Consider the following 27,334-nt stretch of genomic DNA (forward strand, 5'->3'; position numbering starts at 1 on the left):
GGACATGGACCCTGGATCATTCCCACACATGCAGACAAGAGACACATGTGACATCTCTCTCTTTTCACCTACAGTACGTCCACACACACTCCAACATAAGAGAAAAATCTCAGTATTTTTGTCAGGTTTTCCAGTAAAAATACACAAACATCCATATATAAGAATTTTAATTTACTAGCGAAGCAAACGTGTTTTTAATTTTTTTTCTTACTTCACTGGAAAACAAATTTGTTCTTGTATAAATCTAACAGAATGTACTGTTATTTACTGTTTACACTTAAATTAATTAATCAATCAATCAAATATTAATTTAATTCAAGATATATAAGCTCTAATTTAATTTCTCAAAAAAAAATCAATATTTTTCTGAAAAAGACATACTGATTAAGAAAATGTTTTTAGAGAATATTTATGGATTCAATTTATTTTTACACATTGGGTAATTGTTTTCCCCCTTGTATTTAGCATAGATTAACAAAACAACAACTAAAAAACCTATTTACCAATGCAACCAGATTTCTTTATTCAAGACATCTTAAATAAATGTATCTTGTTTTAAGAATATTTCAATATTTTTTGGAAAAACTGGAACAAATTATTTTTGTTTGTTCTTTACAAACCCCATTCAAATATGTCATTTCAATTTCTCCTCAACAATATGATTGTTTTCTTAATCTTGAAGCTTTATGGTGTATATGCGTTTGTCTATAAGTGTACGTGAGGCACTATCCTGTCAATATCCGTAGTAGCCCTTTTATATTCCTGCATTTTCCCTGACGTGCCGTTAGCTCATGTGAGGAATGAGTCAGAAGTAATGGAGGAGACCTCCCCACCTCTTCCCTTCATTTCTGGCAAAGGAGGGGCGGAGAGTGAAAAGGTCAGGCTCGTTTTGCTTTTGTTTATGAATATTTTTCTGTTAGTTGTTTTTCATGGATCTCACATAACCGCACATTTTAGGATTGAATTGTCTGATGCCAAAATATTCACTAAATGCAGACATTCCCCTCTCTATCACACACACACACACACAACTCCAGATATTAGACCTGTAGTCTGTCATTTTGTGCTCTCAGGTCTTTGGAGAGGATTTGGATTGAGGGGCCTACTTCCTTTACTTCTTCCTCCAAATCCAAAAATCAGCTTTGGGTTCAGGATGCGGCGCACGGAAAAAAAAAAACCTTCAGGAAAAGAGTGAGTTTGAGATTCTGAGGAACAGAAGGAAACAGGTCACGGCAATCAAGAGCTCTGTTGGACATCTCAGTGCACGGTAGTAAAAAGGAAAATGGGTTTATGCTGTCAGAGGCCTGCGCAGATAAACTTGAGTGGCGTACATTACCGCAGAAATATCGAACAGGCCACAGGAACATCCATTTGGCTATGCAGAGTAACGGTAATGTCAGCACACAACAGGAACTTGGATTAGGCTCAAAAACACAGTCCCGCAAGTAACCGCTTTCATCTACATTCCAGCGAACGTTCAAAGGAGCACACGACTGTATAAAACAAATGCCGAAAAAGGAATTGAAGAAATGACCGTGAAGAATAAAGATTAGGAGTTTGGTGTATCTGCATGTCACTATGGTTTCAGGCGCTGCGGTCTAAGGGAAGGATTATGTTACTCATGAATGTGACCTTAATTTCAAACAACCCAGCATTCCTTTCCTTGACACTGTATATGCAAAGAGAGATTTCACAATAGCTAAACCTTGGAGCATTGAGGAACATCATATTGTGCGATAGCTGTAACATTACCTGTTCCCTAAACCAACAATACGGCCTAAACCGCCACAGCTTAAGTCATCCGATGGGGTATTGAGGTGCAGTGGTTAAATGAGGGTGATGCAAGCTGGAGTCTGGCTCGAATTTCATTTACCTATCGCTTCCTCATATCTTTCTATCCTTTCTTTACTATCCCTATTAATAGAAGTGTCAATAGGGCCAAAAAAATACAATAAAACTGGACTGGTTTGGACCATGAATGGAGCACCTGTGCAACTTTTGAGAGACTTAATCACATGGTACCTGAGAAGAACTGTTTCTGTAATAGGAACACCACTTTCAACACCACTGTCATAGGTTCAATTCCAAGGAAGAACACATACACTGAACATGTATAAGGGTTTCCACAAAAATATTTAGCAGCACAACTGTTTTCAACTTTGATAATATTAAGAAATGTTTCTTGAGCACCAAATCAGCATATTATAATGATTTCTGGAGGGTCATGTGACACTGAAGACTGGAGTAATGATGCTGGAAATTCAACTTTGACATCATAGGAATAAACTACATTTTAACATATACTTAAATAGATAAAACAAACATTTAAAATTATAATTCACAATATAACTGTTTTTACTTTATTTTTGGTCAAATTAATGCAGATTTGTGAGCATAAGACACACACACACACAAAAAAAAACATTTTAAAATCTTAATGACCCCAAACTTTTGAATGCAAAATTTTCTTTGGACAAATATTAAAATATACCACATATACCACTTTTAAAAGCTTAAAAAAGAAAAGAACGAATAATATAAAATAATATTATATGACAAATATTTTCATTTAAACCCCCCCAAAATGTGTCGAATTTTATAGTTTGTGTTCTTTGAATTCAGCCAAGAGGTCAATATGACATTTAGATCCTCTAATGGGCACACATTTTCTCATCACACAAATTCACAAATCAGAGTTCAGAACTTTCATAAGCAGTGAAAGCAATATTTCTTCCGATTGGGGTAAGCTTGCGTTTTCAGTCATCCCCATTGCATTTGTGTTAACGGAAGTCAAAAGAGCAAGTCTAGTCTGACCACAGCTTATGTAACTTGGCATGAAAGTTTCTGCCACTGAAATCAATAAAATAAGTATACTGTGAGTCTTTTTGGACTCAAGTGTCTACTAAAGTAGTGACTTTCAAACAAGGTGGCTCAATGTCAATATTTCACCTTATATAAATGGTTAGCAGCAATGTGGGAGGCTAGATAATATATGAGAACGTATAGAGGCCGGTCCCTCTGTCTCTGTGATTAGCCGGTGCAGACAGGCTCTCTCATTAGCTTGGCGTTGGATGAAAATGGAGCAAAATGAAGCTCATTATCACAAAGCGTAACTAATATAGCACAGCAACTCCCCAAACACACACACACATACACACGCTCAAATGGGAGGCAATAAAAAACCCCATTCTTTTCTGGCCCAAAACTTTCATTTCACATTAAAGTGACCCTGATCTCAGTCTGGGGTTAGCGGGTGGTGTCTGGACTTGAACAGTGCCAATTACCTATGATGTAATTACCTATGAGAGCGGAGCGTTTGCTGCTCTGCCTGTAGGGCCAACATGCTCTCCTCTCGCCCCTCCGTCGCTTTAAGGGCCCGGCCTGAGCTTGATTTATGGGTGAGCCGAGGATGGGGCGCCTGCTTTTGAAGTCCATGAATGTGCAATATAAAATACACCTGGAAAGAGCCAGGGGCTCCCAGCGCCTTACACGAGCAGGGGGTGGGGTGAGAGGAAGGGGGCATGAGGAGAGGAGGGGTCACCAGTGTTTCCTTTCAGGTTGGCTTTTATGGCACCACTTCAAACAATCGCTCGTGCTCTCTCTTTCTCTCTCTGTCCCCACCCTGGTCATTGTACAGAGCCAACTGGACTGTAATTGGTCTTTCTTCTCTTTCATAGGCCTGTCTCTCTCTCTCTATACACCCCTATCATTGTTCTCTGAAGTAACATGTAACAAATGTGTCAATTCACCAGGTGCCAGAAAGACTGAGCTCCTCTACTTGTTCAGAGAAGTGCGGCGTGGGGAGGGTTCACAGCTAACATCTGTAAAACATCTTCAAAAATATCACATATAAAAAAACGATCAAACTTTGAGCTGGATGATGATGATGAGAAAATTTGTTTTATGTGATAAATCAGTGAGGACATACTTTACTTGCTGTACTATAGTTTGACCATGTAAACAACACGCCGCATACATTGTATGTAGTGGTGTCCAAAAAACCCTGAAAATCTGGATTTTACCTAGAAAAAGTTTTAAAATTAGGATTTTAAAGAAAAAAAAATGATAACATATAATATAATAGCATTAATTTTATGTAATAACTTGTCTTTTTTATATTAAAAATCCTAACAACAATTCTATTATAATTAAATTCTAAAAACGTATAATCATTTCATTTAAATCTAATAAGGTTTAGGATTTTGAATAACTTAAAACAATATAAAATGAAGAATACTGTATAACATTATATTATTTATTTTATGTCATAACTTTTCTTTGTTTTAATTATTCAAAATGCTAATTCTAAAATGAAATTCAACTATATTATATTAAGGTTTCTATTATTTAAAATGATTTATTAATTTTGTTAATTAAAAATAAAAATAATAATAAGAGCAACATACTTTTAACAGTGGCCTCAGACATTTGGATCCCACTATATATCAAAATACCACTGAATTACCATCTGACATCATCACTATTGCATGGCTATACTTTTACTAAGGGTAAACAGCTTCATCGAGACGAATGGTAGCAGCTGTAAAACGTGACGCATAAGAATGTCCTTTCACAAAGTAATGTCTATAGTGCTTCAGAATATTCTCTTAGCTCCAGCCACTGAAACACACACACATACACACCTACCACTGAAGTGACAAAAACAGGATCTTGGCGCAGACATTACATCAGTGCTGAAACTTGAAGATGACATAACCTAATCCCACTAGATAGCACACACAATACACATACCCAGCACACACACATGCAAGAGTTTATGATGCTAATTCTGCCGTCTGATTTGTGAACATACTTTAATAGAGGCCCGACCGCACTGTTTGGTGTGCAGCCAGTCGCCGTGCAGATTCCACATGTGCGCGAGTTTCAGCGAGACAAACTGTTTGACAATTTGGGTAAAGACTTGAGGAGGAATCTGTATACACGTACGCATAACTTCGAAGTTTCGATAAACACAGAGAGAAAAAGAGTACACAAAAACATCACGCTCATGCACACGCAGAAACTCACACGCTCAATGAGCAACAGGTATCTTCCTTGGCGGGAGATCAGCCATTTTGAAGCTTAACCCCAAAGGAGTGACTCATTGCCATCACATGATACGGCACATAAAAAAACACCGGCCACAAGCCATTTCAGGTCGTGCCTTGATTTCCCCCCACCTATCTTCTGTTGTCGGGCGGCCAAGGGGCGGACACATAAGATGGGTGTATGTGTGAACCTTTCTCCAGCATTCAATGCCCTCCAGTACGTCATCTGCGTACTAAAATCTGATAGCCCTACTCCACAACAAAACTATGTGCAAACTTGAGCAAATCTTAAACGGGCAATCTGAGAAGAGCAGAAGTTGGAGGACATCATTAGACATGATTAACCAAAACTATGGACGCTTCCTAATCCTGAATGACTGAACTGAGTGGGAAATTATTAGGGAAAGATGCAGTGAAGACAAACGGGTGGGATGAGATCTATATAAAGCCTGCTTGGCAGGGTCTTACCTCTTTGAAGTTAACCTTGGGCCCTGATCTTTTCCGCTTGCTGCCCTTTCCACCAGAGCCACTGAAGTGAATCCATTTTGCAACCTGCGGAAGAGGCAGAGGAGGGCGGGAGAGAGAGAGAGATAGAGATAGAGTGAGAAGGTGAGAGAGACAAAGACATCGTAAAATACCTGCCGCGCCACATTTTCGCCTACTTCTCGGTAATGAAATAGTTAAATATGATGCACTCCGCACATACTAGCTCAATTCAACAGTTTCAGCGCTGAAGGACGTCATTCAAACATTAGAAAAATAGATACAATGGCTGAAAGACACTAAATAAAGAGCATCAGGGTAAGATCCTTTACTTTTCAACACAAAATACACTGTGACACTAACACTGTGATTTCCTCTCTTAGCCACTGAGTGATGCTGCAGGTACGAGAAACAGCAAATACGATCCACAATTACACAATAAAGACGATTCGAACCACAAGCATTCTCAAATACTTTCTCAAAACAGAAGATCCACAGTTATAAAAGTTACAAAAAGCTCTTGAATTAAGTAAATGAAGTGCTAATAAAGTGCTGATACAACAGATATAAACAGGTGTTCAATGGGAGCTTTGAGAGTTAAAAAAAGTGCTTTACCTCTTCTTTGACTTCTTGCACCACTGGAGTCCGCGACCATTCTGAGCAGGAGTCCCTCAGCCACTGAACAAGAGGAAGAGAGCAGCAGAATGTTGAGTAGAGAGAGAGAGAGAGAGAGAGAGAGAGAGAGAGAGAGAGAGAGAGAGAGAGAGAGAGAGAGAGAGAGAGAGAGAGAGAGTCACTTGTTCCTTGATGGGAACTAACCACTCGACACGGCGAGCTCTGTGTCCAGGAGCACGAGTATCAAACTGAGGACAAAATCCCCTTATTAAGTTGAAATGGATGAGTTCTCCTCCAAAGATCCGTGCTTGTGTCTCCTGCGAGATCTTCCGCACGCTCGCTCTGCACTTAACCTTATTAAAGCTCGCACCGACGGCGCACTGAATACCTTCCCTCACTGAGAGAGGGAGGAAAGAGAAAGGAGGGGAGCGAGTGAGAAAAGGAGGAGGCAGAGAGATGAGGTGTGCGTGGGGGGGAGCAGACGGCAGTAAAAGGTCTGTGAGTGGAGCTTCATTGTAATCAACAGTGTTCACTCCCTGTGCAGTCAGAGGAGGGGCCGTATGTCTCTCTCTCTCTCTCTCTCTCTCTGTCACACACGCAAGCACGCACACACACACTTCTCTCGGGGCCACTGCTCTCAGGAGGACTGTCTCTTTAAAACTGATGAGTCGTGTGTGCGTTGAGGTGTGTAAACACAAAGGCAGGTATAGAAGGATCTCACAGACAGGCTGACATGGCCTCTCACAGGTAATAAGAAACATGTGGGAGATAAGAGGAGAAAAATAGATCCATATGAATTACAAAAAAGTCAAGTGATGGTATAAGTTATTAGTACATTCATATACCATGGTATATCAAAAGGTAGTTAAAAAAATATCACAGTACTTTTTTGTTACCACAGGCATTTTTACATCTTCGGAAGAAAAGGTGCAGTGTTGTGGGTGGTCGCCAAGGCGTTGCTATGTGACTGAGTGGTTGCTAGGGGGTTATTTACTCGCTCAGATTAAAAAAGAGCCCATATCCTTCAAGTTTTGTTCAGACAGTCAGCAAAAAACGTCTCGGTTACATATGGTAACCCTCGTTCCCTGAGGGAGGGAACGGAGACGTAGGTCAGACTGACCAATAGGAATCTCGCTAGAGAGGCCAATCTACTTCGAGTGAAACTAAAACAAGCCAATGCACATTGGCATGCAATCATTTGCATCAGCTGCGCGTCCTCGTCAGCGCGGGTATTTAACAGCAGCTGTTATGATTGCACACTAGTTTTTTGCTGAGGAGCCAAACCTGAAAAAGCTGGCCGCCCCAGCGGGCGGCAGCAGATGTGGCGACGGGACCTACGTCTCCGTTCCCTCCCTCAGGGAACGAGGGTTACCATATGTAACCGAGACGTTCCCTATCGGTCAGTCACTACAACGTAGGTCAGACTGACCAATAGGAATCCCTACCAAAGCGCCACAGCTGCTGCACCCCATCCAGCGCCCCATGCAAGCCTCTACACCTTCTTGCCTAGAAGGACGATAGGAGGAGGCTACACACAGAGTGTATCTGTCACTGTTGTTCCGTAATAACCCATACAGTGAGATTATTGGATAACACTGGGAAAGCGTGCCCTTCAGTTAGGAAGGAGGACGCTGCGGAAGCCACTTACTTCAAGGAGTTATGTGGGGAATACATATGGACTAGCCCGAAGGCTGTACTACATATGAGATAGTGGGTGACTTAGCCCAAGGGAAAGACACGGGCTTCCGTTAGGAGCAGCCGTGGAAAATATACACATATGGGATCCCCGTAGGGTCACACATATGGAACCCAGCCCAGATCCGGTTCTCAAGGATTCAGCGGATAAAGGCCTGGCACCTGGACGCTCCGCCATGTCCGGGCCGAGGGGTTTTTGGAGGACTCAACAGGTTTTTCACTCTGGAGCAATAAGGGTGCACAGTAGGGTGCAGCAAGCCGACAGAGCCGGGCCTCTCGGTGCTTCTACCCGTTTAGGGTGAGAACACGGGAGGAGACCGGCTCTACACGTAGGCTATAATATCTAGCGAACGTGTTAGGTGTCGCCCAGCCCGCAGCTCTACAGATATCTGTTAGCGAGGAGCCACGTGCCAGCGCCCAGGAGGATGCAACGCCTCTCGTGGAGTGTGCATGCAACCTGAGCGGGCAGGGCACGCCTTGAGCTTGGTAAGCCAAGGCGATGGCATCCACTATCCAGTGGGCCATCCTCTGCTTGGAGACAGCCTTTCCCCTCTGCTGGCCTCCATAACAGACAAAGAGCTGGTCTGAGGTCCTGATGCTTTGAGTTCTGTCCACGTACATACGCAGAGCGCGAACGGGACAGAGCAAAGCCAGGGCTGGGTCTGCCTCCTCCAAAGGCAGCGCTTGCAGGTTCACTACCTGGTTTTTGAAGGGAGTGGTAGGAACCTTGGGCACATAGCCAGGCCGGGGTCTTAATACCACATGGTTGTCACCCGGCCCGAACTCTAGGCACGATTCGTCGACCGAAAATGCGTGCAGGTCTCCTACCCTCTTGACAGAGGCCAGTGCAACCAGTAGCAAAGTCTTCATGGAAAGAAGCTTTAAGTCTACTGACTGCAGAGGCTCAAAGGGAACATCCTGAAGTGCTCGAAGCACCAGGGGAAGATCCCAAGAGAGTATGGAGGGGGGTCGAGGAGGATTTAATCGTCTCGCCCCCCTAAGAAACCTGACGACCAGGTCGTGCTTCCCCACTGTTTTGCCATCTACGTGGTCGTGATAAGCTGAAATAGCTGCAGCATGTACTTTGAGGGTGGAGGGAGACAGCCTTCGCTCCAACCCTTGCTGCAAGAAGGAAAGCACAGACCCTATCGAACATCTTCGGGGGTCTTCTCGGCGAGAAGAACACCACTCGACGAACAGGTTCCACTTCAGGGCGTAAACACGTCTCGTGGACGGCGCCTGTGCTGAAGTGATGGTGTTAAGTACCTCAGGGGGTAAGTCACCTAGAACCTCCGCGTCCCGTCCAGGGACCAGACATGGAGTTTCCAGAGGTCTGGACGCGGGTGCCATAGGGTGCCCCGTCTCTGAGTCAGAAGATCCTTCCTCAGAGGAATGGGCCAGGGAGGGACTGTCCCAAGGAGCATGAGTTCTGGGAACCAAGTCCGGGTGGGCCAATAGGGAGCCACCAGAAGGACCTGCTCCTCGTCCTCCCTGACTTTGCACAGTGTCTGTGCAAGTAGGCTCACTGGGGGAAACGCATATTTGCGGAGGCCCCGGGGCCAGCTGTGTGCCAGTGCGTCCGTGCCGAGTGTTCCCTCGGTCAGGGAGTAAAACAGCTGGCAGTGGGAGGTCTCTGAAGAGGCAAACAGGTCTACCTGAGCCTCTCCGAACTCTCTCCAGATCAGCTGAACCACCTGGGGGTGGATTCGCCATTCTCCCGGAAGCACAGCTCGTGATAGCTCGTCGGCCACACGGTTGAGCACGCCAGGGACATACATGGCTCGAAGCGACCTCAGACGCTTCTGACTCCAGAGGAGGAGATGGCGGGCGAGTTGCGACATGCGACGGGAGCGTAGACCACCTTGTCGGTTGATGTACGCCACGGTCGCAGTGTTGTCCGTACGGACCAGCACGTCCCTGCCCCGTAGCGGCCTTTTCAGGCGGCTCAGAGCGAGATGTACTGCTAGCAACTCGAGGCAATTGATGTGCCAATGCAGTTGGGGAGCCGTCCACACCCCTGACACTGCATGCCCGTTGTACGTGGCACCCCAGCCGGTGGCAGAGGCATCTGTGAAAACCACAGCATGCCTGGAGACCTGTTCCAAGGGGACTCCTGCCCGAAGGAACGAGAGGTCTGACCACGGGCTGAAGGTCTGGCGGCAGGCCGGTGTGATTGCCACCCGGTGAGTGCCATGATGCCACGCCCATCTCGGGACTCGGCCGTGAAGCCAGTGCTGAAGCGGTCTCATATGAAGCAAGCCGAGCGGAGTTACCGCTGCTGCCGCTGCCATATGCCCCAGGAGCCTCTGAAAAAAATTCAGTGGGACCGCTGTCCTGCCTTTGAACGTATTCAAGCAGTTCAGCACCGACTGAGCGCGCTGCTCTGTGAGGCGCGCTGTCTGTGCGACCGAATCCAACTCCATACCGAGAAAAGAGATCCTCTGCACAGGGGCGAGTTTGCTCTTTTCCCAGTTGACCTGAAGGCCCAACTGGCTGAGGTGCGTGAGCACGAGGTCCCTGTGTTCGCATAACTGATCTCGAGAGTGTGCTAGTATAAGCCAGTCGTCGAGATAGTTGAGGAGGCGAACGCCCTGTTCTCTCATGGGAACAAGGGCCCCCTCCGTGACTTTCGTGAAGACACGGGGAGACAGGGACAGCCCGAAGGGCAGGACCTTGTACTGATATGCTCGACCCTCGAACGCAAAGCGCAGAAACGGCCTGTGTCGAGGAAGAATCGAGACATGAAAGTACGCGTCCTTCAGGTCGATCGCTGCAAACCAATCTTGGGGACGGATGCATCCGAAAATGCGTCTCTGCGTGAGCATTTTGAACGGTAGCTTGTGGAGGCTCCGATTCAAAACTCGCAGATCCAAGATCGGTCGTAACCCACCACCTTTCTTGGGTACAATGAAGTAGGGACTGTAGTGCCCTGACCCCATATCGGCTGGAGGGACCGGCTCTATCGCGTCCTTCGCCAGTAGGACTGCGATCTCCGCACGCAAGACATGGGCATCGGCTGCTCTCACTGTAGTGGAGTGGATGGCCCGAAACTTGGGGGGACGCCGGGCGAACTGAATCGCAAAGCCGAGCCTGATGGTCCGAATGAGCCAGCGAGACGGACTGGGGAGCGCTAACCAGGCTCTCAGAGACCGTGCAAGCGGGACCAAAGGGACTGTAGGCGTACCCGGAGTGGGGCAGCGAGGTGGAACACAGGGACGTGGCTCGGGAGGCTCTCTCTGGGAGGCGGCCCGTAGCAGGGTCTGTGTGTGCTGTGCAGCACTTACCTGGTTCCACGGGGCAGGAGGTGCAGGAGGCGGCTCGGTGGCGTTCTCGAACTGCACACTGCTGCTCACTGGCGACAGAGGAGGCGGATGAGAGTGGTGAGGATTCTGTCCCCCCACTGCTCTCCGGGTCCTCTTCGGACCCAGAGATGGCAGAAACTGCTCTTTTATTGAAAATTTGGGTACCGCTGGTTTTAAGGCCAGCGGCGGAACAAAACGAAACACAGGATTTTCCACCCGGCCCTCTTCCGGGGGAAGGAGCGATGCGGTCATCGTCTCCTGGAGAGCAGTCCCTTCCATCTCCGGGTCGCCCGTCCTGGGGCCGCTTACCTCTGGCTTTGCCACCCTTCTTGGCGGGGGCCTGGACGGGCGGGGCGGCCTGCCTGCGACTGGCTCCACGGCGCCGTTTAGGTGGAGGCTGCTGCTGCAGCGCGGGAGCAGGGGCAGACGCAGGAGGACGCCCCCGGCGACGAGCAGACTGAGGAGCCGCAGGCGGTGGGTTGGAGGCAGCAGCTGACCGCCGCGGCAGGATATGCTTGATGGCCTCAGTCTGCTTTTGTACAGCCGAGAACTGCTGGGCGAAGTTCTCGACCGCGTCGCCGAAGAGGCCGGTCTGGGACACGGGGGAGTTGAGGAACCGGAGCTTCTCAGCCTCACTCATGTCTGCCAGACACAGCCAGAGATGGCGCTCCTGGACCACCAAGGTGGACATCGCATGACCCACTGACCGCGCGGTGACCTTCGTCGCACGAAGCGCGAGGTCCGTTGCGGCACGAAGTTCCTGGAGAACTTGTGGATCATGACCACCCTCGTGCAGGTCCTTCAGTGCCTTGGCCTGATGGACCTGCAGCAACGCCATGGCGTGCATGGCAGAGGCAGCTTCCCCACAGGCCTTGTAAGCCTCGTCGAATAGGTCCGACGAGTACCTACAGGCCCGGGAAGGAAGACACGGTTCTCCGCGCCGAGTGGAGTTAGGGCACAGCTGCATTGCAGCGGCCCGCAAACACGGGCGGGATGCGCGTGTATCCCTTAGCTGCCCCGCCATCAAGGGTGGTGAGGGAGGAGGAGCCACCGGAACGGTTTCTGGCAGTAAAAGGTGCCGTCCACGTTCCCGTAAGCTCCTCATGCACTTCCGGGAAGAAAGGCACTGGGGTGGGTCGCGCGCCACCCCGAGATACCAATCATCCAACCTCGAGGGTTCGGGACACGGTGGAGGATTCCACACGAGCCCGACCCCGTTGGCGGCCCGGGAGAGCATGGCCATCATCTCCGGGTCCGTCTCAGGCACCGCTGGCACCCCCGAAGGAGGCAGCGGTGCCAAATCGTCGTCCGCAGAGAAGTCTGACCCACCCTCCGATGCAGCGATCGACATCTGGTCACTGGGAGCCCCAAAGGAGACAACCGGTACACACCTCGAGGATGGTCCAGCTTTCTCCAATGGAAGCTCAACTGGCTGCGGAGCATGAGAGGGGTGAGGGCTCCTAGGGGGTTGGTTCCCCGAAGGAGACGCGCTCACCGTGATCCTCAGGTCACCCGTGCCCCCGCCCGAAGCAACCCTCCGAGGAGGATTGGAACGAGGCAGAGGCACGGGGACTCCGCCCCTTTGCAGGAACAGGAGTCTCGACCGTAGCTCCGCGATGGTCATCTTCCCACAATGGGTACATGACTCATCCACAAACGCTGCCTCAGCGTGTTCAATGCCCAGACACACGAGGCAGCGCTTGTGACCATCCTGTGAGCCCAGGTAACGACCGCATCCAGAAACACACAGATAGAAAGTCATCTTTTTTTTTTTTTTTTTTAAAGACGCTGTCTATCTGTGTAAGCTCTTTTAGGGACTACTCTCACTGGTGCTGAAGCACGCAGGGGAACAGTCACTGCGAACACAGACGGGAATGTGCACCCGTCTGTGCGCTGTCTCTCTCTCTCGCTGGCAGGTCTTACCGGCTGTGAGAACAGCCTTTGAGCGCTGAACTGCGCACCTTACCAGCTGTTAAAACAGCTTTTTTGAATTTGCTCAAAAAAACAAAACAAAAAAGACAGACAGAAGAGAGAGGACACAAGACTGCTCGCGCTGCCGTGCTGTAACGCCCGCACCGAACAAGGAGAGATCCAACGAAGGCTTGCCAAGTTTCACACTCTGTAGGATTACCATGAAGCGTTTGGCTCCGAAGCAAAAAGCTAGTGTGCAATCATAACAGCTGCTGTTAAATACCCGCGCTGACGAGGACGCGCAGCTGATGCAAATGATTGCATGCCAATGTGCATTGGCTTGTTTTAGTTTCACTCGAAGTAGATTGGCCTCTCTAGCGAGATTCCTATTGGTCAGTCTGACCTACGTTGTAGTGACTGACCGATAGGGAATCTGATTTATCTGATTACAATCTGACTTATAGCAAGGCTTAAAACCAGGGTTATTTTAGTTTTAGCTTCATTTATTTTTCAGTTTGTCCAATCAGATTATTTTTGCCATTTGTTTTCACTCTGTGAAGGTTAGTTTTATTTTTTAAGTGTATATTATTATATTTTTTTCTGCATAGTAATAAGTATGTTAAAAAATATCATTTTAGTTTATCAAGTTATATTACTTTATTTCAATTAACAATAAAATCTTTCCACACTATTCAAAATAACACTATTGTAAATAATCAATGACTTATTCGATCTTTGAACTAAACAAATTTATTCAGTCACAAAGTTTGAATGTCCCTGTTTCCGTTAATTTATTTTCAAGATCTGAAGTATATTATCCATTTCATTATGGCTATTAAAGTCATGCACAAAGAACTCAAATTAAACCATTTTAATATTATACAAAACACAATCAGTCGAAACCTGTGTTGAACATTGCATCCCGCCGTCACAGCTGGTTAGGACAAAAACTCTGATTAACATATAAAATGTTGTGTCGCATCTGGTTAGGACACAGACAACTATGAACAGTCAACCTACAAAGAATTTAAATTTAAAAAGTCTGGTCCCTAAATATGGCTTGGGTTCCTATTTAAATGCAAGTCTATACATTTTTCTGCCCATTTTTCCAAAAATTTAAAGTCTTAGAAAAAGTAGCACATCTCTCCTCAAGTGTCTTTATGTGCGTGCATGACTTTACTAGCCACTTAAAGAGTTAAAGAGACGTATTTTTGCTACCCCAGGGAAGAGAGAAAGTCTGCGATATGTGTGCATGTCTATGTGTGTGTGTGTGTTTTTGTGACTTGTGTGCACTTTCGGGAAAGGAGAGTGGGCAGAGCAGAATTTGACTCTCGGGCTGCAAACTGCCATTGTTAACTTGGATACCACACATAGCAGTTTTACGGCCCAGATTGCCTGGTTCATTCCCGGCACAGCCAGGCCTTTGTGCGCCTGCAAGACACTGCAATCAGCCCCCTCTCACAGCCAAACTCGTAAAGCACACACAAACACACACTCGCAAACTCCCATCTCACGCATGCTGACAGTACATACGGTAAATGTAGTATTTCTGTATTAGCACGTCTGTATGAACTCCAAAAACCGGCCTACTAAATTGGTGTTGAACAGTTAACAGTGGATGCTGCCCTTGTGTTGGCGGCACAAAAGCGACAGCTGCTTTTTACGATGACAGACGTGCTAACTGCTCTCACAGCTCTCTGTCTGAACTTGAGATGGATTTTTAAAACTGTATTATCTGTCAAATTATCTGATCCTTCTTACTTTCTTAATACATATTCCTGGTTTTAACGTGCTTTATATAATTCATTGGTGAACAAACCTATCTTTCGCATTACGCATTAGGCTGAAGGTCGTCTCTCCCCTGTGCACAATTAAACAGCTTATTGTTTTCGTTTGTATTTATGCACACTTTACACAACTAAAAGCAGATTACGCATGTCACTAATTACAAGATTACAAGATCTTCTTCCTCACCGACTGTAATTATGATCCTAAATTGCTCATTTTGAGTAAAATTTCGTACACAAGTGTTGATTCTTGACAGCATGTCTACAAATAACACGAAGGAATGGCTTGCAGACATTTTTACACTGCTTTGCACAGAATAATATGGATAGCACTTGAGGAGACATGGGATTTCATTAGCTGTAGTTCACTCGCTAGTGAGTTTGTTATTACTCATAGACATGGTTTTACCTCAAACAGATCTTTGTCTTTTTTATTCAAAAGAGGAAGCTACCCACCACAAGATTTTGTGCTCTAGTAGTATAGGCAACATGCTCACTCAAACAGTAAGAAGTGGACAAAAAATACACACTCAAACTCGTCCCTCAAAAACACACACACACACAATTCCTCTTTCAAGCCTAAAATAACTAGAAATGAACTTGCATCTGCTCACTAAAGTGGCAGTGGGCTTGACATTGGAGTGAATACCACCTACTGTATGCTGCGTCCCAAATCCTAGTGAGCTGCTTAGAGGCATGTACAATAAGGCAATAGAACCAACGCACAGATGGCTACAAAAGGTAGGAAACTTATACAGTCTCTTAAAGTGACAGCGAAATAATTTACTCACCCTCATGTCATTCCAAACATGTATGACTTTATTCTTCTGTAGAACACAGATGAAGAAAATGTTCTTTTTAAATGAAAGTCAATGGGGTCCAATGCTGTTTTGAAGTCATACAGGTTTGGAACAACATGAGTGCAAGATACCTTGTTTTTAAGAAATCCTAAATCAGAATTGCGTGTATCCTTCATGGAGAAAGCAAAACCAAAATCTATTGCGACAAGCTCAGTGAAAAAACATAAAATCCAAGATGGTGGAGAAAGCAGGTGATTTATAAATTCTTAAAACATTTCATTCAACACTCAAAAATATTCATAAAATAGATCAGCATTTTTGAAAAGTGATTATTCTTCCCAATAATTGTATGTGCTATGTATTTTTAGAGCATTGCGCTCTTAGCTTAGCAACATGCTAGCATCATATTCTACTGAAATCCATTTCAAGTCAAGTGTCTTGTGCAGAGAGCTACTGTAATTGTGAGTTTCAATATTGGTTTGCCTATGAGGTTCCATGACATTTAGGATGCTGCCTTAGAAGACAGTCCTATGTAGGCAAAAGGATGCATGCATAGGTTTTTGAACAGAGCTCTAGTTCTCTAAAACCAGCTTAAATATGCCACTGTGAATTCTAATGTCCTGAACCACAGCTATTTTCCATAGTCGCACCCAAGCTAATGATCTGAAAGCTGCTTTGCTTTTCTCTACAAAAGGTAAATGTCAGGATTGGGATTTGGTAGGCTGCTCGGAGCGTATCCTTTCAGCAGCAACCCACAGCGAGTGGAGTCAAGGGAGGTCATGAGATTCAGATTGTCCCAGCCTTAAACCCACCTCAAAATGCAGATATAGCAACTTATTATGCTCGCTCAAATGTTTGCCATCTTAAAAATAGCACAATGAAAAAGAGAGCTCCGTTCCCATCTCATTCCTCCCTTTTGTATGTGTGTGTGTATGTGGCTGTGATTGTTTGTTGTGGGGATCGACTATTTCCTGCCATTATTTATTTAGAGGAACGTTCAAGAACATGTTTTTAAAGTCAAAGTAACGGCTTCAAACGGGGGGGGGTTGGGGGTTAGGGGGGGGGGGAACAAGGATTTTATCCAAAATTGAAACTGTTCATGTGCTGATTTTGGAAGCCATGTGTCATTAGATCCAAAGGCGGCGTCAATGAAAATGGCACCGCATGTCAGTCTGGTTGGCCAATGAGGGCATATCGAGCAAAAAACTGAGACAAACTGCGCAGGAAGGGAGAGAGATTAACGTTTGAATGCATTTCTTTGAGACATAGACTCAGGATGGATGAACGGAAAGGCTTTTGTGGTCTTTTCTGGTTATTATAAAACACAAAAAAACATAAAAAAAGATTTTCCAATCTTCATTCAACAAGAGTACATTCCACACATCCAGCCTACATAGTACTAGCTGAAAACATGATATCTTCAGTGTGGAAGTGAATCACCTTAAAAACTGTAAAAGAATGACTAAATTTTATAATAAACAGTGGCCGAAAGAAAAAGACAGATTTATGGCTTCATATTAGTCATCAATTGTTTAAGAGCTTGTGGCAGCCCAGTTTAGAAACGCTTGAGAGGTTAAATGGATCTTAAAGCAAGAGGGAAGCTGCTTCATTCATGCCATGTGTCAGTCCTGGAGAGATATATGCACGCGCTCTATGTTCTATTGCTCAAGAGGAAATGGATTAAAAACGGTTTTACATTCTGGGTGACAGGCATGAGAGGTAGCACCAATACATCTTTTACATGTTGTGTAACAAGCCTGCTTTTATTCCTTTTGCATAATCATAGAGTTTATAATCTGGCTTGAATTACCAAACATCTCAAAATAGATCTTGGCTTTTTTCTTCTTACCTCTGGCATTTCAGGTGTATCTAACCAGTCTGAAAAGATGGTTTCAAGTCTGATGCCCCGACTGAAAGAGAAAAGTGATACATTCAGTAATTGTTGGAGGAGATCAAGTACTTTGCTTTCATGTGCTATAAAATCATGTAAATTCTTTAAATTAAAAGCATTCTTAACAAGAAGTCTACATGCAATGTGTGTGACTACCTAGGTTTTGAATAGTTCAGAATTTAAGATTTGTCTCTCTTTCAATTCATGAGTTTGGCATTTGAATTGAATTGGCCACATGCGACAGGAGGTTGAATTGGAATGACAGGAAGAGGAATGACTGAATCGCAGTTCAACACAGTTTGCAACAAAACCCAAATGATTTAACTTTTCTGGGGTCCTTCATTTCAGAGTCACACTCAGGACCTTCGGGTCCAAATGGTCCGGAAGGGTGGGATTAATATATATTTTAAAAAATCATCTTTTTTTTTTTTTTTTTATAATATTTTTTCTTCGCTTTTTTGGTGTTTTGAGATAATTTTATGATTTATAATTAATATTTATGCAATAATTATGACCCATTTTTTTCCCCATTGAAAATAATAGATTTTTTTTTTTTTTTTTTAAAGCTGTATTTCATTTTAGAGTCAAGCCTAGGCCTCATGAAAGCAATTTTTGAAATGAGATGGATGCCATCTGGTGGACAAACTGAGCATTTAAAAAATTCAAAAGACATATGTAATCTGAATTTATTAGTGTTTACGTGTATAAAAGTGTGTTTGTGTGTGTGTGTGGCTGTGTCTGTTTTGCACTCTTTTATTTATTTATTTTATTTAAGTTTATTTGAATAGGGACAAGTATGTTACATAAGCTCATGTTCCATACTACAACATTTTAGCCAAGGCTAATTCTCAATGTTAGTCCCTAGTGGGCCTTTACATAAAATTACACAATACATAGTTAAAATAAACATAATAATACAATATAACACAATATAAACGCAGCGGACAGTCAGTGGTCACATTTCTGACCTCTGATTAAAGAGTCTTTAAGGTTGTTTTTGAAAAGGACCCAGTTTGTCTCTCCTTTCAGGTCAGTGGGTAAACAATTCCAGGCTTTAGTGCCTTGTACAGAAAAAGCTGATTGTCCAAATGAAGTATTACATTTCGGGATCTGACAATTCCCGTTCTCTTATAGATTCACCCCTTCACTGTTGTGTGCTTTTTTTCTGGATCGTGGCTGATTTGTAGATTGTACGCACAAAAAAACTCTGTATTTTCACATTTTTGCCAATTTCCCATTCATTTCCTATGCGGGTCCATTTGGACCTGAAGGTCCTGAGTGTGACTATTTTTTTTACAACCACTTAGACTATTCAAATCCTGTCCCCAATTTTTGGGTGTTCATATACCAAGTACCAACAAAGTCACCAAATTTCGGACCATTCCGAGGAAGCTATGATTTAAAAAATATATATATTTAAATGCTTCGGGTCCATTTGGACCGAAGGACCCCAGAGGGTTTAATGACTAATTCACTATTGATTATTCTGTTATTTTTTCCCTGAATAAAAAGGAACAATTAGACGTATTTCCCTAAACAATGTTCAATTCTAACAATTAAATACATTTTCATTTTTTTCCATACAATGCCACAAAAATGTCCAGATGACTTTTTTTTCTCCAAAACACCAAATGTACACTCACCGGCCACTTTATTAGGTACACCTGTCCAACTGCTCGTTAACACTTAATTTCTAAGCAGCCAATCCCATGGTGGCAACTCAGTGCATTTAGGCATGTAGACATGGTCAAGACAATCTCCTGCAGTTCAAACCGAGCATCAGTATGGGGAAGAAAGGTGATTTGAGTGACTTTGAACGTGGCATGATTCTTGGTGCCAGAAGGGCTGGTCTGAGTATTTCAGAAACTGCTAATCTACTGGGATTTTCACGCACAACCATCTCTAGGGTTTACAGAGAATGGTCCGAAAAAGAAAAAAACATCCAGTGAGCGGCAGTTCTGTGGGCGGAAATGCCTTGTTGATGCCAGAGGTCAGAGGAGAATGGCCAGACTGGTTCGAGCTGATAGAAGGGCAACAGTGACTGAAATAACCACTCGTTACAACCGAGGTATGCAGCAAAGCATTTGTGAAGCCACAACACGCACAACCTTGAGGCGGATGGGCTACAACAGCAGAAGACTCCACCGGGTACCACTCATCTCCACTACAAATAGGAAAAAGAGGCTACAATTTGCAAGAGCTCACCAAAATTGAACAGTTGAAGACTGGAAAAATGTTGCCTGGTCTGATGAGTCTCGATTTCTGTTGAGACATTCAGATGTTAGTCAGAATTTGGCGTAAACAGAATGAGAACATGGAACCATCATGCCTTGTTACCACTGTGCAGGCTGGTGGTGGTGGTGTAATGGTGTGGGGGATGTTTTCCTGGCACACTTTAGGCCCCTTAGTGCCAATTGGGCATCGTTTAAATGCCACGGCCTACCTGAGCATTGTTTCTGACCATGTCCATCCCTTTATGGCCACCATGTACCCATCCTCTGATGGCTACTTCCACCATGTCACAAAGCTCTAATCATTTCAAATTGGTTTCTTGAACATGACAATGAGTTCACTGTACTAAAATGGCCTCCACAGTCACCAGATCTCAACCCAATAGAGCATCTTTGGGATGTGGTGGAACGGGAGATTCGCATCATGGATGTGCAGCCGACAAATCTGCGGCAACTGTGTGATGCCATCATGTCAATATGGACCAAACTCCCTGAGGAATGCTTCCAGCACCTTGTTGAATCTATGCCACGAAGAATTGAGGCAGTTCTGAAGGCAAAAGGGGGTCCAACCCGTTACTAGCATGGGGTACCTAATAAAGTGGCCGGTGAGTGTATATCACTTAGTATATAGAATATTGAATAAATGTATAGCATTCTGGGAAATAAAGTGTTCCTCCAAATTTATTTAAATTTCTATTCCATTTTAATTTTACTTCAAATTCCAATTCCAATTCCAATCCTGTTTCCTATCTCAATTAAAAATCAACTGGAACTGAATTGTGATTTTCAATTCAACTCTGCATAGATTTGATTTTCTTCTTTCCACTCAAAGTATTTTTTTCTCTGGCAGTAATTGAAGCCATTCACCACTTACTCCAAATCAATCTTGTTAATGTGCAAGAGCGCAGACACACACATGCACACGCACAAACACAAAGCACATATAATCAACTAAATGGACTGTCTCAGACAGGAACAGTGTGTCTCCAACACTTGAGGCCCTTTGACACAACAGTTGAGCACATTAAAGTGATGACAAATGAAAAGGATGGAAATTTCCATCCCAGCATTGAAGAGGGAAAAGCCCTCAGTGTCAGAGCGAATCACTAAGCTCACCGGACTGTGATTACTAAATAACAGCGCTGTCGTGCCACAGCATGTTGTTGCAGAATAAAAGCAAGGCTCATTCTACAAGCAAATGTTCAAATGCATGCTGAGATTCATTTGATGAAGCATGAATGAGAATTAAAAGAACCTGTGAAGTACACTTAATAGTGCATGTAAACACTGTTCTGGTATGATTAGTCATGCTGTTATACACAGTACCTTGCAAAAGTATTCAAACCCATTAATTTTTTCCGCATTTTGTAATGTTGCTGTCTTATTAAACTACTTTAAATTACTTTTTTTCCCCACATCAATCTACATTCCATACACCATAATGACAAAAAAAAAAAAAAAACAGATCTGTGACAACTTTGCAAATTTATTAAAGCTGCAGTCCGCAGTTTTTCCTCTTTGTCGCCATCTCTGTTTGCAATCTGCAATTGCAGTTATTCGCGGAATTATCCACTTCAACGCGAGTTGTACTTCAACACCCTCGACACGGCACAGCGCGGATGAACACAATGTTTGAGGAGAGTGTGCAGCTGTCAGTCACCGCGCCGGTGTGGATACTGGCATTCAGAATCACAGATTATTCTTTTTGGAAGTATGACCAACATAATAAATTTCACCGGAAAATGTCATCTGAACAAGTAACATCCACTTTTGTTCTGGTTTTGACATTGCAGTAAATCGCGCTGATTAAATCTAACAATTACTTATCATATCACGCAAAACCGTGCAACTTATACTTTGTTCTCAAATTGTTAATGTTAACAACGTAAGCATTGCGTGACTACATGTAATGTCCTTCCGATATTGTCCTTGTTTTCGCATGGGTCCGGTTACCGTCTCTTTTTTTTCTGTAGCCACTCCGAAGTCCGAACGAAGTCTTTTGCATTTTACAGCGGGTGAGTCTCCAGTTGTCACTGGTGATTGTCGTTTAAACTTTCTGGATCTGCCATCAAATTGATAAGTTTAATTATATCAAGTGCTGTGAGAAAAGGCTAAAAATCTCCACCTTCAACATCCTCACACGCAATATAGCCTACTAGCCAAGACTCCTACTTTATGTGTACAGATGTGATGTAATGATGCAAAGACATGCTCGAATCTCCCGCGGAAATCCACCAGTACCACTGGAATTAAAAACATTATTACAAGCTTACCGTTTTGAATCGAGCTAAGGCAAGCAGATAGTTTTGAACACTGGCTGGTTATGTATTTTCTCAAATATGTATTTTGGATAATTTTTAACCCAAAAAAAGCTACGGACTGCAGCTTTAAAAAGGAAAAACTGTAATAAGTACATTTGTGTATCATGTGACAAGCTTTGCACATTTGCATTTGCTGATTTTCAGCCATTCTTCTCCTCAGATCCTCAAGATCTGTCAGGTTGGATTGGGACCGTTGGTGGACAGACAATTTCAGGTTTCTCCAGAGATGTTTGATTGGCTTTAAGCCCAGGCTCTGGCTGGGCCACTCAATGACATTCATAGAGTTGTCCATAAGCCACTCTTGCATTGTCTTAGCTGTGTGCTTAGGGTTATTGTCCTGGAAGGTGAACCTTCTGCTCAGTCTGAGGTTCTGAATGCTCTGGACTAGGCTTTCATTAAGGCTAACTCTATATTTTGCGGCGTTGAGCTTGTCTTCTACTCTGATGAGTCCCGCAATCCCTGCCGCTGAAAAACAGCCCCACAGCATGATGCTGGTACCACCACACTTTACTGTTGGGATGGTATTGTGTAGGTGATGAGCAGTGCCTGGTTTCCTCCACACATGACACTTGGAACTGGGGTTCATCAGACCAGAGAATCTTGTTTCTCACAGTCTGAAAGAGTCCTTTAGGGGTTTTTTTTGGTGCAATTTCCAAGTGGGTTTTCATGTGTCTACACTGAGAAGAGGCTCGAGTCTGGCCACTCTGCCATAAAGCCCAGATCGGTGGAGTGATTTTTGTCCTTCTGTAAATTTCTCCCATCTCCATATATGATCATGGAGCTCCACCAGAGTGACTTTCAGCATCTTGGTCACCACTCTAACCAAGACCCCTCTCCATCGATTGCTCAGTTTGGCCAGGAGCCCAGCTCTAGGAAGAGTCCTGGTTGTTCAGTAATTTAACATAAGGCAGCAACATAACAAAATGTGAAATTAACGAAGGGGTTTGAATACTTTCGCAAACCACTGTATGCCTAATTAATAACTTCTAACTTAGTTAAAATGGAAAGCATGCTGCATACTATTGATTACCCAATGCCCTTAAAAATTCATAATAACCATAGTTTCTGGCAAAATACCATGGATGCATATTACTACGGTAAAATCATAATAAATAATTATGTGATCATCTTAAAGCTTTCAAAATAATTGTATCCCTTTGTTTTATGTATTATTTTGATGACGGCTAACTGTAACTGTAGTAACTGCTGGTATTTTGGAGAATATTATGGTAACAGTGGTCATTTTTATTAAGGATCTTCTCATAAACTCTTATGAAAAATGTTCATAGTATAATAAGCATAGATAATTTGTAATATGCAAAGATGAGGTGTTCAGATCAATATCAATATAACTATAACTACCACTGCCTCATTTGAAATAAAAACTAAACATATTGATTAAAAATAATACAGTTACTATACTAAATAGTATATTATAGTAGTGTAATTATAGTAAAATCGTGGTAAATTTCTGAAGGAAACTTAAAAAGCATTCTGAACTAGCACTATAAACACACTGCCAATGCAAAAGTCGCATCCATGAAGGTTTTTGTGGGTGGCTGCCAGCATGTTGCTATGTTTATGTTTGGTTGCTAGGGTGTTTTTGGTGGTTGTTTACTGGCGTGAGTGAAATGAGCCCACTCACCTCAAGCCCATACCATATTCTGGTAGGTACAGTACATATGGCTCAGGTGACTCTCTAAATGTACTGTATGTCTAAAAGGGATTCATTGTCCATTTTTTAGTCAAACAAGGAATGTTAATTTGCTGAGAAAATGAATAGAAACTAAAAAAAAGGGGGACAAGTAAAGCACAGATATCTGAAGTGAGTCAGGCAAACATTAACAGAAGCTGCCGTGCACTTCCTTAACTGGGGGGTGGTGTAGGAGGAACGGTTTGCCATGGAAGCATTGATTTGTCTTTGATCTGACACAAGGAGGCCCATCTGTGATTGTTTCACCACATCAGTCTGCCGTTCCAGCGTTGTGCCGCCATGAATGTTTACACTTCTGAGCAGCAGACACAAATATTGAACGCCCTTACCTTCCAGTTTAATGTAATTTAATCAATCATCAGCCAGTGGCTAGGCCTTAATGAGCAAATGGAGACTACATGAAACCGAAAGAGAGACAGATGAAACAGAAGAGGAGAAATGAAGAGAGATGAAGAAATGAAGATCGCAGATAGTAAAGAAAAGGGAGAGCGCTGATTGTTTTACAATTTGCCATGACACCAACATAGTCGAAACCAATACTAGTTAAATTTCATAATGCTACTTAAAGTGCTTTATTTAAAACCGTTAAATAGTAAATGAATTACTTGTTGAAGAAAAATGGTTTTATTTATTAATTATTTAACAACTTAAAAATAAAAACGGTATTACTGTACACATACAGTAGCCTATTAAAATAAACACTGCTTCAAACAAGTAAAGAATAAATTAGGAGCAGTGATTTATTTATTTATTGTTGTTTGACTAATATTAACACAGCTCAATTTACACAGCAAGGCCTAATGTACAGATCTGATATTCTGACATGTATCCAAAGACATAACTTACTATATAACCCATTTACTCCTAAAACGCCTGCTAAAAACGCCTATAAAAACCTATGTTATTCTAGGATAAATATCCTTATCTCCTGAGGGTTTTCTGAAAAAAATACTTCGAATTGTCAACGTCTACCAAAACCTTAATATCTCAGCCTCTGTAGTACTTAGAAACATGAAATAAAATACATTTTAAAGGTAAGAATCACAGGTTTTATTAAGACATGCTCCCTTAGCACTAACATAACAACACATTTTTCTAGAAATTCTCAAAATCATATGGGGAAGAAAAAAAATATAAATCAATTATATAAAATAAAACAAATAACATTTTAAACATGCCAACACACTGAACAAGGATTCTTGTTATGAGAGAGAGGTGGGGAAAGTCCTGAGGTGGAACTGGGAACAGTCTCTGAGCTCCATGGCTCACATCTCTGGCTCATGCATCGATGTTATCTTGGAGATATCTGAAAATGCATATGATAAAAATAATTTCTAACATAACATTTATTGCCATCATTGTATTTATTTATTCATATGTATTATATTATTTATGTATATTTATAGTATTTATATTTATTCATTATGCCATAATTATATGACTATTTATTATGCTATTTATTCATTATGCCAGTATTGTATTTATATTAACATTATTGTATTTAGTATTATCATTATCAACCATCATCACATAATTATATTACAATTTATTATGCTAGTTATTCATTATAAAAACAAAACACAAATAACTACCTCCAGATCATGTCGAAGCGGTCCCTTGCCATGGCCTCCAGAAATCCCTGCGTGCTGGCAGCTTCAAAATACCGAAGGCAAGACACAGCCCGACAAATGTCTTCATCTCCGTTTTGGAGACAGGGTTCCACTTCGAGTTGGTGACCGCGCGTCTGTTCGGCGCGCGCGGTGTGTGTGGGGCTGTTTACACCTGGCCACTTCACGCGTTTTCTGTGATCGGATAGCTATCCGATCGTGAAAAGACCAGGTGTAAATGCCCTCCGAGACGGATTTGAATCCGATCGCTCAAACCACTTCAGGAGGAGGTCTGGGCCCCATTCCAGACGAAACTGGACAAGTGTAAATGCATCTGGTTGTTGAAACCACATAAGTAAATATTACTCCTCCCAAAAATGCTAAAAGATAAACGTGTGAGAGCGTGTTATAGGCTATATGTCATGTCATAGTCAGATATGACGACGCTACTGCGACACGACGCATCACCTCAGATGAGCAGCTGAGCATCTATTCATCAAGCCAACGCGCCGCAAACTATCGCAAATCAAAGTGAAAGTAAGTCCCAGACGCTTAATTTGTCGGGCTGTGTCTTGCCTTCGGTATTCTTGCCTTTGCACACGCCTCTGTCGTTGCCATTTTCTCGCTCGCGTCTCCAAAAAAAATCCCAAACAAATGCACGTGTGTAGCTGATTGATTGACGTGATTTTTAGCGAACTACAGTACATTTGGGTGGTCACGTGGTCTTTAAAAAATCAACAAGACCCACCTCATGTGTATTTGAACCAATGACAGTGCGTTCTATGCTGCAAGCGTCATGAAAAGGATGACGAATACAAAATGCTGCGCCACGCAGCAGCCGGCAGGAGGTTCAGAGTTGCGCAACGCAGTAACCGGCGGTAGATATAATGTTTCGGCACGCAGCATCCGGCACAAATGGGTATATAAATAACTCACTAAAGATGTGCATTTTGTGTTTTCTGCTAGCATAGCAGTGAATATGCACAGTTGAAGCATGGAGCAGCTATAGGACTCAACACTTCTATCATTCACCATGAAAAAGACCCTATCAGAACTAGACTTCCCACTGGCCACAAAGCATAACAATATTATGAAGGGAAAAGGAGCCTCCTCATTTTTCTTCTATATAATACGTTTTTGGGCAGTTTTAATGACAACATTATGTCAACATGAAAATGATGAAACAGTGAAAAAGGAAAATAAATATTGATGATACAACGGGTGAGTTTGGGCAAGAGAACCAGTGGAAAAATCATTTGAGGTAGAGCTGGAAAGAAAGACCCCTGCAGGGTCTGGTTTAAATACCTACAGTGAAAGTTCCCCACACTAATAATAATGGCAGAGCAGTTGAGGAGTTCATTGAGTATGTGTTTTTGAAAGCCAATGTTGACCCCATTTCTTCATACCTGCTCATTGCTGGAAATGTGTCCAGGAGCATCTGCAGGAAATCCTACAAGAGACAGAGACAGACTACAGTATAAATGAAAAGCAGTGTGTGAATATCAAAGCTTCAAGCAGAGCATACAGTGTTTGAAAATACTGAAACGTCTTAATGTATTTCTCCACTAGTCTACTACCAAGGTCCAAAATGAACTTTTTGTCACACCTGCCAATAGAGCGCAACAGTCGACCTCTGGAAGCAAAAAAAAAAATCCCATTAATTTTTTCCATAGGGGAATTGATTTTTAACGATAACTTACAAACCTTTAAAGACAGACCTATTTTACTGTGATCAAGTCTCCCTACACTCTCAAACGACTTAAAGGGTTAGTGAAAAATGAAAATTATGTCATTAATGACTCACCCTCATGTCGTTCCAAGCCCATAAGACCTCCGTTCATCTTCATCTTACGTCATCAGCGTCACTGAACGCGGCTCGACAACAGAACCGGAAGAGAATACAATGCTGAATAAAGTCGTAGTTTTTGA

General features: G+C 43.2%; 1 protein-coding gene across 2 annotated transcripts in view; it reads right to left on the bottom strand.

The window, feature by feature from the left end:
* aopep (aminopeptidase O (putative)) overlaps nucleotides 1–27,334 on the bottom strand; it is a 114,146-nt gene that overhangs the window by 58,098 nt on the left and 28,714 nt on the right. For both annotated transcript variants that reach the window (XM_056237558.1, XM_056237559.1), the window contains exons 9-12: nucleotides 26,812–26,855; nucleotides 17,491–17,551; nucleotides 6,147–6,209; nucleotides 5,517–5,600 (exon numbers count right to left, since the gene is read on the bottom strand). In XM_056237558.1, coding sequence (XP_056093533.1) covers nucleotides 5,517–5,600; nucleotides 6,147–6,209; nucleotides 17,491–17,551; nucleotides 26,812–26,855 — 252 coding nt within the window. The remainder of the gene's footprint in view (nucleotides 1–5,516; nucleotides 5,601–6,146; nucleotides 6,210–17,490; nucleotides 17,552–26,811; nucleotides 26,856–27,334) is intronic.

The sequence above is a fragment of the Rhinichthys klamathensis genome, unplaced genomic scaffold (assembly GCF_029890125.1).
Source record: "Rhinichthys klamathensis goyatoka isolate OS25496 unplaced genomic scaffold, OSU_Roscu_1.1 h1tg000487l_1, whole genome shotgun sequence".
Lineage (NCBI taxonomy): Eukaryota > Metazoa > Chordata > Actinopteri > Cypriniformes > Leuciscidae > Rhinichthys > Rhinichthys klamathensis.